This window comes from Dermacentor silvarum, chromosome 7 (genome assembly GCF_013339745.2).
Source record: "Dermacentor silvarum isolate Dsil-2018 chromosome 7, BIME_Dsil_1.4, whole genome shotgun sequence".
Classification (NCBI taxonomy): Eukaryota; Metazoa; Arthropoda; class Arachnida; order Ixodida; family Ixodidae; genus Dermacentor; species Dermacentor silvarum.
The window spans coordinates 164,232,737-164,245,521 of NC_051160.1; the positions used below are offsets into that span (position 1 = coordinate 164,232,737).

At 47.6% G+C, this 12,785-nt stretch overlaps 1 protein-coding gene across 1 annotated transcript in view; it reads left to right on the forward strand.

Annotated features, from left to right (window-relative positions):
- LOC119459320 (nuclear exosome regulator NRDE2) overlaps nucleotides 1–12,785 on the forward strand; it is an 85,380-nt gene that overhangs the window by 20,796 nt on the left and 51,799 nt on the right. Inside the window, exons 6-7 of the mRNA XM_049671660.1 lie at nucleotides 967–1,235; nucleotides 11,937–12,194. Of these exons, the coding sequence (XP_049527617.1) occupies nucleotides 967–1,235; nucleotides 11,937–12,194 (527 nt within the window). The remainder of the gene's footprint in view (nucleotides 1–966; nucleotides 1,236–11,936; nucleotides 12,195–12,785) is intronic.

The window sequence follows — 12,785 nt, forward strand, 5'->3', positions numbered from 1 at the left end:
AACTGGAAACCATTTTTTTTTCCAGTTTTTTTTTTTCTTTTTTCTGGAGTGCAAAAAAATTTATAATGTTCCCGTTAAGTGCTGATTCACATGAAAATAAGAGTTTCTTTCCCACTTTCCACATTGCCATTCCACATTTCCGCACATTTTGTTATCAAGACCAGTCACTAGCCTACAATCTACCCGTGACTCTAAATAAATGCGCAGATGTTAGAGGTTATAGTCCAAAGCAACTTCAGTTATATTCTGTTCAGTTATGAGGTCTTTTTATTATTATTATTTCTTGCTTTTTTAAGCTGTGTAACACTGACAACTTTGCATATGAATGTTTAGACATGCTCGCCTCGTTTGACTTGTATATAATTTCAATTTTTGATATGCACAAGCACTTGCTTTCTTCTGTTTATGTATTGCTGTCAGTTTTGATTCACAAAGATGTTTTCTTTTTATTGTTGCTGCAGCTATAGATTACCATTTCGTCGCACTACGCATACTTGTCTTACTACCTACTACGCTGACATTGCTATATAAGGTCTTTTGGGCCCCGTCAAGCTACTTTTGTAGCTTTTAGCCCAAAATGACCGTCCAGTTCTTGCTTACTGGAAAGTAAACATTGATTTGAGTTTGGTTCTGTTTCGGTTTGATGCCTTTTGTTATATACTTTGCAACCTCTGGGGACTGAGTGGGCTAAGGACTTATTGCGAGGTTGGTAACTTGTGAGTAGCGCGAAACGATGGGAGAAGAAAGACAACACGTGTCCGCAGACTGGCAACGATATAACTTTTTGTTAGTCTGTGCACATGTGCTGTCTTTCTTGTCCCATCATTTCGCACTGTTCCCAGGTTACCAACAAAGTACCGACAAGCTCTCAATTTTCAACTCTTCTGTAATTTACTGCAAGGTTTGTGATGGAAGCTTTACGTATGCAATGCTACAAGGGCCAATGCACCCCACATTACTTCGCAGGTGAGGAATGCCAGCAGCTAGAAGACGAGATTGTAAGCCGGCAGCCAAGCTTGGCCGATGCATGGCTACGGCTGGAGAGCCTGCGTGACCTGCACCAGTGGCAGCCATACCGTCCCGACCTCTCCTCGGAGGAGGTGACCTCGGAGGATCCAGAGCGCATGGTGCTCTTTGAGGACGTGGGGCCCGCTCTGTTCCGGCTGCGGCAGCCAGCCGCCAAGCTGCACCTGTTTCAGGCCTGGTTTTCGCTCCTGCTGGGCATGGATCCACATGTGAGTGCAGCCCTCTGAAACATTATGCACTGCATGCTGGCGTAAACACGGTCCATTTCTCACTATTCTAATCTGGTTTTTGCAACTGTATAGGAACTGATATTTGCGTCAGTTGGCACAGATTTATCATGCTAGTATCACATTTTCAAGAATACAGACGACTGTGTCTATGTCTCTTAATTAGTTGCTTTGCCCACCGAGGAGATAGATCATTTAATGCGAATAGCATTCTTGGCATTGTCGAATCATTTTCTTTCCAGCTATCTATCTACCGTATTTTCCGATCTATAAGCCGCACTCCCCTCAAAACGGCAATATTAAAAAAAAAAAACGTATATAAGTCACACTGGTGTATAAGATGCACCTGTTCATTCAGTACGCAATTTTAAAAAGTTACAGCGACGTTTCATTTCGTGAACACGGATCACACACAGGCATATGGGTGCCATTCCTATATAATTGCGATATCAGTGGTATTGACGACACGTGTACAGTGGAACCTCGTTGATACGATTCTGCATTATATGTTTTTCGGGATAATACGTTTCTTTTTCTTTTCTCGATAATACAATTTGGTTGGATACTACTTTCGATAATACGATTTTTGGATGATACGCTTTATGTTCCAGTTTCTGTGAAGATCGTATCAACGAGATTCCTCTGTACTTGCTTATCTTTCACCAGCTAACAAATGTTATCGCTGGGCGCAGGACTCACCTGCATGTATCAAAAGTTTCTCGAACCTTATCCATTCTTCTATCTGTTGTGTGTTGTCACCAAATCTTATGTTATCTGATTGTATGAGCGATGTGAATTGTCTAGTATTTTCTGGAAGACATGCGGGCACCAGGGATTACTCTGGAACCTTCGATGACTCATGTGTAAAAGCCGACGCGTTTCGCCGCTGATCAGATTTTCGACGATCGCTGACTGTGTTCGCCGTTTTTGTTGTGCTTCGGGTGTAGCTTGCTTTTGTGGGCACAGGTTCGCCCAATAAAGAATCAGTTTTGTCATACACAGTTTTACGACTGTTTTGTTCACCGTCACTACTACGTGACATCAGGTGGAGGTGATTTTATGTCCTTGCACCGGACCCCCCCGTCCAGCCGTGAGCCAAGCCCACACCATCCAGAAGACATCGACACCTACCGCAACCAGAGAACTAGCCGCAGGCTGCTAAACCTGCCGCCGGAGTACAAACCCCTACCTGACAAGACCAAGAGGACAAAAGTCATGACCACGGCAGCAGCTACCATGACAAACCCCTGTCGCCAAGCACTGCATCATAACCATCATCATAACCACATCATCAAAATAAGAGACAGTCGCGCTTATTTGTGAAATTTTTTATTGAGTGAGTTGTTACCTATGCTTTTTGTAATGTTGGTATTTTTGTTCCCACTCCTGTAACAATCCTCGCTAGAGGATTGTCTATTTTTGAAATAAATAAATAAATAAATAACCAACGAATATGTCCGCCCACATGTTATTAAGTTGTTAAACCCTTTATGTACATCCCACTCCTGCCTAGGGCCTGTAAAACAGGCTGGCAGTACGAAAGAAATAAATAAAAATAAAATTGCGGCCACTGTCGACGCGATAATGGACGGTGAACTTGCAGTTCTGAAGGCACGCGGCCGATGCACGCGCTCAGTCAAAACGAAACTACCGTTTGCTGCAACTGCGGACAAAATCATGGCCGCTATCGATGCGATCAATGATGGTGACTATGCAGTCATGAAGGCACGCGGTCAACACAGTGCTATGCGCGGCGGTAAATGCAAGAATAAAGGCTTTAAAGGCACAAATAGGCACGAAACGTTCCGGCGTTCCTGTCATTCTAGTACAATTTTCACTGACGACTATGGCGATGCGAACTCCGTTGCTTCGTTTCGGTGGACACTAAGGTCGTTTTGGCTCATTGCGTCGCACATTTGCAGCGCTCCGCCAGCCCAGCACTATAAGTGCAATTGGTGCGGTCCATTCTTGTTTCGGAGGGTGGCGCCGTGTAGAGCTATGGGTGCAGGCCATTTGTGTTCGGAGGGGTGGAAGCGTGACGGGAGAGAGGCGCGCGAGGCCATCCTTCTCCGCGAGATGCGGAGAAGGATGGAAAACAGCGCGAGGCGGCGTGCAACGGCTCGAATTTTTTCTTTTTTTTTTCTTTTGAAGGAGTTCGCATTCCATTCCCTTTCGGCACGGGAACCCAGAAGCCATACTTTGTCGTTATAATCGATAATGCGGCATGGGGGCATTGTAGTAGGCGGGTTATTTCACCGTAGAAAACATACAAAAGTTGAAGGTGCAGCAGCTTCTCATTGTTATAACCGAATTTTGACACGCTGGCACTGAAGGCAGGTTCGCGCCCAGCGTCGGACGTCAGCATTGATACTTGGCCAAAGGAAACGAGATGTGACTAGCTTCTGGGTCGCACGAATACCCGGATGGCTCATATTGTGCAATTGATCAAAAATTGCACGACGAAACGCTTTAGGCACGAAGGGCCGAGGAACACCAGTAGACGTTTCGCACGTTATTAATGAGGTAGAAAATGGAAGTAGGCACTCCGTGAAAGATAGAGACGTGGATGAAGAGCGAAGACTATGCAGCTCAGGATCGTTGCTCTGGGCAGCTGCTAGCTCTTCCATGTCTAGTGGTGGCTGGGTCGACAAGGCATCGATGCGTGAGAGTGCATCAGCGGCGGCATTTTCCGACCCGTGTACGTGTCTGAAATCCACGGTGAATTCGGAGATAAAGCATAGTTGACGGATCTCCCTTGCAGTGTAATTGCTGTGATTGCGATGGAAGGCAAACGTCAGGGGCTTGTGGTCTGTAACGACGTAAAAGTCCCGGCCCTCCAGTAAATGGCGGAAATGCTTGATGGCGAGGTACACAGCAAGGAGTTCTCGGGCAAATGTACTGTATTTTACTTCCGGTGGTTTGAGTTTTTGCGAGAAGAATCCAAGGGGCTGCCAACCTGATGCGTGCTGCTCGAGAACAGCGCCAACTGCTACACTCGATGCATCGGTGATGAGACGAATTGGGGCATCAGGAACGGGATGTATGAGCATGGTGGCGTCTGCCAGAGCCTTTTTGGCAGTGGCGAAGGCAGATGCGGCGTCGTCGGTCCATTCCAGTGGCGCAGCCGGGTCTTTTTTTATAGCTAATAGGTCGGTTAAGGGCTTTAGGAAAGTGGCACACTTAGGAAGAAAGCGGCGATGGAAGTTTAGTAGGCCCAGGAATTCTCGGAGTCGTTTCATTGATGTCGGGGGTGGAAAGTCTTGGATAGCTTTCACTTTGCTGGCGAGCGGTTGTATACCCTGTGGAGTGACAAGGTGGCCTAAGAACTCGATTGTAGCGACGCCGAAGACGCACTTATTGGGATTTATGACGAGGCCGTATTCATCCAGACGGTGAAACAGGGTGCGCAGGTGGTATTCATGCTCAGGGCCCGATGAGCTTGCTACCAGGAGGTCATCAAGGTAGGCAAATACGAAATCGAGACCTCGCGTGACCTCGTTGATAGTGCGCTGAAAAGTCTGTGCTGCGTTGCGCAGTCCAAAAGGCATCCTTACATATTCGAACAAGCCAAATGGGGTGATGATGGCCGTCTTCGGAATGTCAGCGGGTTCTACAGGAATCTGATGGTAAGCCTTCACTAAGTCAATCTTAGAGAAGATCGTGCACCCAGCCAAATTTGATGTGAAATCCTGTATGTGAGGAAGTGGGTAGCGGTCTGGTAAGGTGTGGGCATTGAGAGCGCGGTAATCCCCACATGGTCTCCAGTCGCCAGGATCTTTCTTCGGGACCATGTGGAGTGGCGATGCCCAGTTGCTGGAGGAAGGCCGCACAATGCCAAGTTCAAGCATGTGCTCAAACTCACGGCGGGCGATGGTAAGGCGTTCTCCAGAAAGTCGACGAGGCCGTGTAAAAACGGGAGGTCCAGTGGTCACAATGTGGTGAGTGACGGAATGCTTCACCGGTGACTCTCTGGAGTGCGGCTTCGTGAGGTTGGGGAAGTCAGCGAGAATTTTTGCATACGGCGAAGCAGGTGTGAGAGCTCGAAGGCTCGTTGACGAGGAAGTGCAGGGTATACCGTTGATGGATAGGCGCGTGTTGAGATCGATGAGGCGATGAGCATGCATGTCCACAGCAAGGTTGAAAAAACTGAGGAAGTCAGCTCCAAGAACAGCTTGCGAGACGTCAGCGAGGATGAAAATCCAGCGGAACGTACGGCGTAGTCCAAAGTCAAGTGTAAGAGAGCGTTGGCCGTATGTGGGAATGGCGGAGTTGTTGATCGCTTGGAGTGGGCAGGTCTGTTCGTTGCGACGGCGATCTGCACAGGAGGCCGGTATGACGCTAACCTGGGCTCCTGTGTCGACGAGGAAGCAAGCGCCAGTGATCTTATCGGAAACATAGAAAAGGCGGCATGACGTTCTACCAGGACCACTCGCCGCCGTCAGTGGCCGGTCGTCGCATTTCCCGACCAGGAGCACGGGCGAGTGCACTTGCGTGCAGAGGCCCCAAATCGGCGGTGGTACCAGCACATGGTCGAGGACGAGTCGTCCCGTGGCGCGTCGGTTGTCTGAAGTCCCGGAGAGCGTGGAGACGTCGAGAAGCGACTGTGGAACTGGAACCTGGATGCCGATCGGCGATGCGCAGGTACGCAGTCATCGAGACGTCTGACAATGGCGTCCAAACGGTTGTCGATGCTCGCGAGCGCGGGGTCTGCAGCGGTGGCCGGAGGCGACGTGGTCATGGCGTTGAGGCTATGTGCCCGCGAGTAGTCTGCCACTCGATCAGCCATTTCAGCGAGCGTGTCTACTGGGACATCTCCTGCAGCGACGAGGACAGGGACCATGCTCTGCGGTAAGCGCTGAAGGAACAACTCACGCAAAAGCTTCTCCTCTTGAGGGGCGGAGGTCCCGCCAATGAGCTGGCGCATGTGTCGCAGGAGCTGGGATGGGCGACGGTCACCGAGCTCTGTGGCCGTGACGAGCTGTTGCAGTCTGCTGTGTTCAGACTCGGACTTGCGGGAAATGATAGCTTCCTTCAACGTGTCGTAGGGATGGCTCGGGTGCGGCGAAGCGAAAATATCTGTGAAGTCTTCGGCTACGTCCGGAGGTAAGGAGGACACCAGATGCCAGTACCTGGTCTGTTGGCTGGTGATTTGCCGTAGACGGAAGTACGCCTCGACCTGCAGTAACCATGTGCAGGGGTTGTTTGGCCAAAATGGTGGCAGGTTGACGTGTTGGATCGCAGCCACCGCAGCACTGTTAGGTCTGGCGTCTTCGTGGGCGTCAGGACCGGTAGGCTGGGTGGAAGAGCCGGCGGGATCCATGCGGGATGGTTGGGGTTGCGTGTTCATTATCGGGTCACCATTAACTGTCGGAGCTAACACGAGAAAGATCCAGCCCTGACAGCATTGAGTTTTCGAACTGATTTTTTTTATTCGCGCTCTGCACCTGCCGCGCGTTCGAATGCCAACTTCGTCTTCCTTGACGGGCGCCGCATGCTGAGGCGCTACATATTGTTAAAACCGGTATCGTTATAAGTGGGTTCGACTGTATACCCTCTATCATGGATAGACGACGCCTTGGATCGACTCTAAAACGCAAAGTATTTTTCATCGATGGACCTCAAAACCGGCTTCTGGCAAATCGAAGTCGATGAGAGGGACCGGGAGAAAACTGCCTTTGTAACACCAGACGGACTGTTTGAGTTCAAGGTCATGCCTTTTGGTCTTTGCTCAGCATCTGCGACTTTCCGACACGTCATGGATACCGACTGGCAAGTTTGAAGTGGCAGACTTGCCTCGTCTACTTGGACGACGTCGTTGTGTTTGCCTCAAGCTTCGAAGAACACCTCCGGCGCCTTGAAACGCTTCTTCAAGCAATCAAGACCTCCGGACTCATGTTGAAGCCAGAAAAGTGCCACTTCGCGTACGAGGAGCTCTTGTTTTTGGGCTACGTCGTCAACAAGTCTGGACTGCGCCCTGACCTACAGAAAACGGCGGCGATCACTGACTTTCCTCCGCCCGCCATTCCTCCGACATTCTCCTAAAGAAGAATTTCTCGCCACTCCGAGCCAACTACCTGCTCACCACTCTCCTAGTCAGATCAACTTCCTCGACACAACGGTTTACATAGAAAATGCAAAACTGAGAACAACACTTCACCGGAAGCTTATGGATAGCCAGCAGTATTTAGACTACACCAGTCATCACTCACGACACTGCAAGTGAGGAATTTTTGTCGGACAAGCGAAATGTGTGAGAAGAATCTGTAGTGAAGACAATGATTATATCTACCACCTAAATGACCTTAAAGTAACACTAGCGGAACGAAAACATCCACAAATTTCTCTCAACTGGGCTTATGACGTCGCATCAAGATTAGAGAGGCAGTCGGTATTAGCTAAGAAACAACCTACACCAGATTCTGATAGACCACCAGCCTTTATAACAAAATATTCTAATGCCCTCCCAAACATAAGCAGCATCCTACGAAAATACCTCCCGTATTATCAAGTAACGAGCATCTGACAAAAGCGTTCCTGAATGTACCAAGGGTTACCTCTCACCGCAACAGGAACTTTAAAGACATGTTAGTGCATGCAAAAGTTGGCCTACATCATTCCCCCGTAATAAAAGAATGTTCTCGCCCCAGGTGCAAAACCTGCAGGCACCTTCAAAGTGACCTTAAAATTAAAATCACCGCAAATAGCTATACACACAAAGTGAAAACTAGCTTTACGTGCACTAGCTCCGATGTAATTTATATGCTTGAGTGTTCCTTCTGTAAGAAACAATATATAGGTGAAATGGGACAATCAATGAATGTGAGGTTAAACGGACATTGCACAGACACAGCTAAAAAGCTTCCCAAAGCCGTCGCAGAGCATTTAACCAACCAGGTCATAACTTTGCTGAACTTAAACCCTACATACTACAGTCAAATTTCTGTACTGCTCGAGACTGAAAATATAGAGAATCTTACCTCATCCATAAGTTCAAGACATTGCAACCAATAGGCATGAACGTTTCAAAGGGAGCTTTAGAATCTATTCGCTATGCTAAACTTCAAAGGCATAGGCAACAGCACTTTGTTATTTTTCATTGAGTTTAGTTTTTTTTTTTCGTTATTCGATTGTCAATAATATTCCAACCTCCTTTGCTTTCACTCATTCTTTTCGTTCCTTTATTTATATGTTTGCACCTCCCCTCCCCTCTCCGCTTCCTTTTCTTCTTTGTTTCTATCGTGAGCACCAATTTTCTGCCGCTACTTTTATTCTCTCTGTCAGACACGATAGTTCACTGACCTCCAGCGAAACAGATACCCCCCTCCCCATCGTCCAGGCCCCTTCCCCGAAAAGAGGAAGCTACAATGACACGTCAAACTGCGCTGCCTCAAATTCCTCCACCGACTATCAGTAGCGCATGTTCTTTCTTTTCAATTATACACCCTCGCCACTGACACACTCGCGCTCGTTACCTCACCCAGCTGCATTACCTTCTCTCCCCTTTAGAAACACCCTACCTATATATATGAGGTGTGTTCAAAAAGAAACCGAACTTTTGAAATAGCGTGCCAACCGCCAGATGGAGCGCGCTGCGGCTACTGAGCGCATGTAGCGGCAGGTTTAGACGACAAACTGCCATTTGCCGCGTTTTGCTCTAACCGTTAGTTGGCGAGCTACAGCCGCTGAAGTGAGCACATGAACAAGCTGTTCTTCGGGTTGGTGCCAAAGTGACAATGAAGGAATTGGAAGAACAGCGTGTGTGTGTAAAGTTCTGCTACAAACTTGAGAAAACTTTCACACACATTTCAGTTGTTTAGCCAAGCATACGGGGAGGACTGTGTGAGTCGCACACAGTGCTATGATTGGTTCAAGTGTTTTGAAGACGGAAGAATGTCGGCCGGTGAGGATCCCAAGCCTGGACGACCTTCCACATCCACAGATGATGACCACGTCGAGAGAGTTTGAACTGTGATTCGTAGAAATCGTCGTTTGACTGTTAGAGAAGTCGCTGACGAAGTGGGTATCAGCGTAGGATCATGTCATGAAATTTTAGGTGACAAACTTGGGATGCGTCGTGTCAGTCCAAAGTTTGTGCCACGTTTGTTGACTGACGAACAGAAGCAGACGCATGTTGAAATCAGCCACGAACTGCTCACCACTGCCAGTGACGATGAAAACTTTCTTAAGACCATCATAACAAGCGATGAGACATGGGTTTATGGCTATGATGTTGAAACGAAAGTGCAGTCATCGCAGTGGGTGGCCAAATGTTCTTCTCATCCAAAAAAAAGCATGCATGAGTCGGTCAAAAATGAAGGTGATATTGGTTGTGTTTTTTGCCTGCAAAAGCATTGTCCATCAGGAATTTGTGCCACATGGTCAGACAATAAATAAAGAAGTTTACCAGGGAATCCTAGCACGTTTGAGAGATTCTGTGCGCAGTAAGAGGCCTGAATTGTCGGAAAATCAGGCTTGGATGTTGCATCATGACAATGCCCCGGCTCGCGTGTCGCTCCTTGTCCGCTGCTACTTAGCGAAACACCACACTCCTGTTGTGCCCCACCCACCATATTCTCCAGACCTAGCCTCAGCAGACTTTTTTCTATTCCGCAAGCTGAAAACCACCTTGAAAGGACATCGTTTCCCAATCGTAAAAGAGATCCAGGACAATGCGAGAAGAGACCTGCGCACCATTCCAGAAAGTGCGTTCCAGGAGGCTTTCCAAAAATGGAAGAAAAGATGGGAAGAGTGCATTGCCAGTAGAGGGGACTACTTTGAAGGGGACAGCCTTTAAAATGTTGTACCATAAGCAGTAAAGGTGTTATAGCAAAAGTTCGGTTTCTTTTTGAACACAACTTGTACTTGTGTGCTCGCGTATAGTTGGTAGCGACCCCTACCACAGAGACACGGTTGTGGGGGGCGTCGGTCGGGGCCGTGTGTTGTGGGACGCGACAGAGAGGACTGGGGGAGGCTGTCATCTGGTCTGTCATGTATCGGACTTTATGAGCTACTAATTTTCTATTAACAAGTTGTTCCCAACCCCGGCATCCAACAATACTGTGCCGAGGAGAGCATATGTCGCCTTTAAGAAGACAAGTCCACTTGTCGAAACATTGGCTCCTACTTGCACCTTGTTCTCGTGTTGCTAATCGTCTTGAATTTCCATCTCCCGCATTCCCCGTGTTTTCCCTGGTCTCCTGTAGTTTTGGTTTTCAAAGTTGCATCAGCTCTTTGAATATCTGGATCTGGTTATGCCCGGATGACTGGTTTCAAATATCGCATTAGGGTCAATCGTCTTGACTCTGTGTCAAGCATGCTGTCTTGGCACAGTGCCAGTAATGCTGCTGCTCATAGACGTGCAGACTGCAGACTTGTGCGCTGTCAATGCAGGCCAAAGTGATCGAGAATATTACTGACGGCATTTTGGAAGGGCTCCATGTGGTCTATGCGCGGCCAGCGGGCTTCTGTTTTTGTGATCTTGCTTATCTCAAAACTCTGCTTATTTTGAAAGTTTTTCTGGTTTTAAAGCTTCAAGTTAGCAGGTGTTTACTGTACTTCGATGCAGCGCAAAAAGATGCAGATGTAGACAAGGAAAACTAGGTGGACGTTTCTGATTTACGTATGCCTCTTTTCGCGCTGCAGCGAAGTATGTTACCCTACCAACTCGCCAAACTATGCATCTTAGTCGAATATTGGATGGTTGTGCATGCATGAGTGAGATTTTCACCCTGAAGTAACTCGCAGTCAAGAACAATTGCCCAATGGCTGGCATTAATGAGCTGTTGTGCAGGTCTATGGCATAATAGAGGGAGCCTTGAAACCCTTTGGGGAGGGCTAACAGTTATTTATGCGAGATAGTGGGCTGCCTGCTACATGCAGTGGAGCAATACACACTTGGCTCGCATGTTTGTGGCAGTATTGTCTACAGATCGTGAATGTTTTCTTGCCACGTTAAAAAAGTGCTGTAGTGCACCTTTAACAGTCTAATGACACCTGGCACTCAGTATTCAGCACTGCATCCTTCATTGAAGTACCACTTGCACAGTGGTGCCTCAAGCAAGACGAACTTAATTTGAGCAGGTTTGTTCTGCAGGACATGTTCTAAGAATAATTAATAATTAGTTCCTGGACCTTGGCTATTCATGCAGAAATGCAAAGAATATCACAAGTTAGAAAAAAAAATGGGTTTGTGTACTCAACAAGAAAAGTTATAGTATCTTAGAGAAGTGGTGGAAGGAGGACTGTTTACATCTGCACTTTTAGAAACGCTTCTCAGTTCAGTCTAGATCAGTCTCTCTCAGCTGGATGATGCGGAATACACCGGCTGTGAAGAACTTCCTCCTGTCTTCGTCCTAGCCTTATTTATGTATCCAGGACAGAAGAATTGAGCTGTTCACTTCTCTTGCCCTTCAGTAGATCTCCAAAAGTGAGACAAGAGCCACGCAAGAGCGAGGCTTGGCAAGGGTAACCTAGAAACATGAAGGAGTAGTAAACGTGCAGGCACATCTGCGAACATACTCGTCTGGTTTGTTCTGAGAAAGCTGGTTTGCTCTGCAAAATATTCACTGAGCAAGGCACGACTGTGTTTGAAATTCCCACTGCATGATTTACTTTACTGTGATGAGATTGTAGTGTTCTGTGCTGGTCATGTTGTCTGACAGTGTGACCACCTTTCCACTGCAGAAGAGCCAGACTGGCTTCAGCCTGGCCGAAGCAGACTGTTTTGAGCGGCTGCCTGGCGTTACCCTAAGGATGGCAACACACTTCAGTGATGCACTGAGCTTCCCGTCAGGCTGGGAAGTACGTCAAGGCATAGCTGACTTTGTCCACGAAGTTCTTAGCCAAGCCAAGCCACACTTTGTGGAGCCCACCCTCGGCGACGAGCTAGCACGATTGGCACTGCGGTTGGCACGGTTGACCACTACCTGGGATGCTCGCAAGGTTTGGTTTTTGGTGAAAGTACTACACATTTCCAAGCAGAAGTCAGTCAATAGGACCATGTCATTTTGTAACAGTTGATGGCTGGTGAAAAATAATCACTGGAAGAAGATAAACGATGTACATGTGTCCTTGCAATAGCTTTACATCATCGATTGCAATAAGCAGGTTAAAATGCATGGGCACTATCATCCCCATGCTTGTTGTGCGATCTGATGCCTCTAAAATGTCACTGATGATTTTAACATTTATACACTGGCTTATTTCACTGATAAATTGGCTACTGGGCAGTCAGCATAGTGAGCTGTGCAGTTGAATGAGCCAGCATAATCATAAAACAAATAGCTGTAGCAGCACATTCTAGTTTATTTGCTGCACATACTGAAAAGGCTAATTACCCTTAAGTGAAAGCATGATTTACTATGGGGTCTGGCAAGGCGTTTGGGAGAACAGATATCAATCACATCATCATCATCAGCCTGTTATGTCCACTGCAGGATTAAGGCCTCTTCCGGTGATCTGCAATTACCCCTATCTTGCGCTAGCTGATTCCGACTTGCACTTAAAGATTTCCTAACTTCATCACCCCCACCT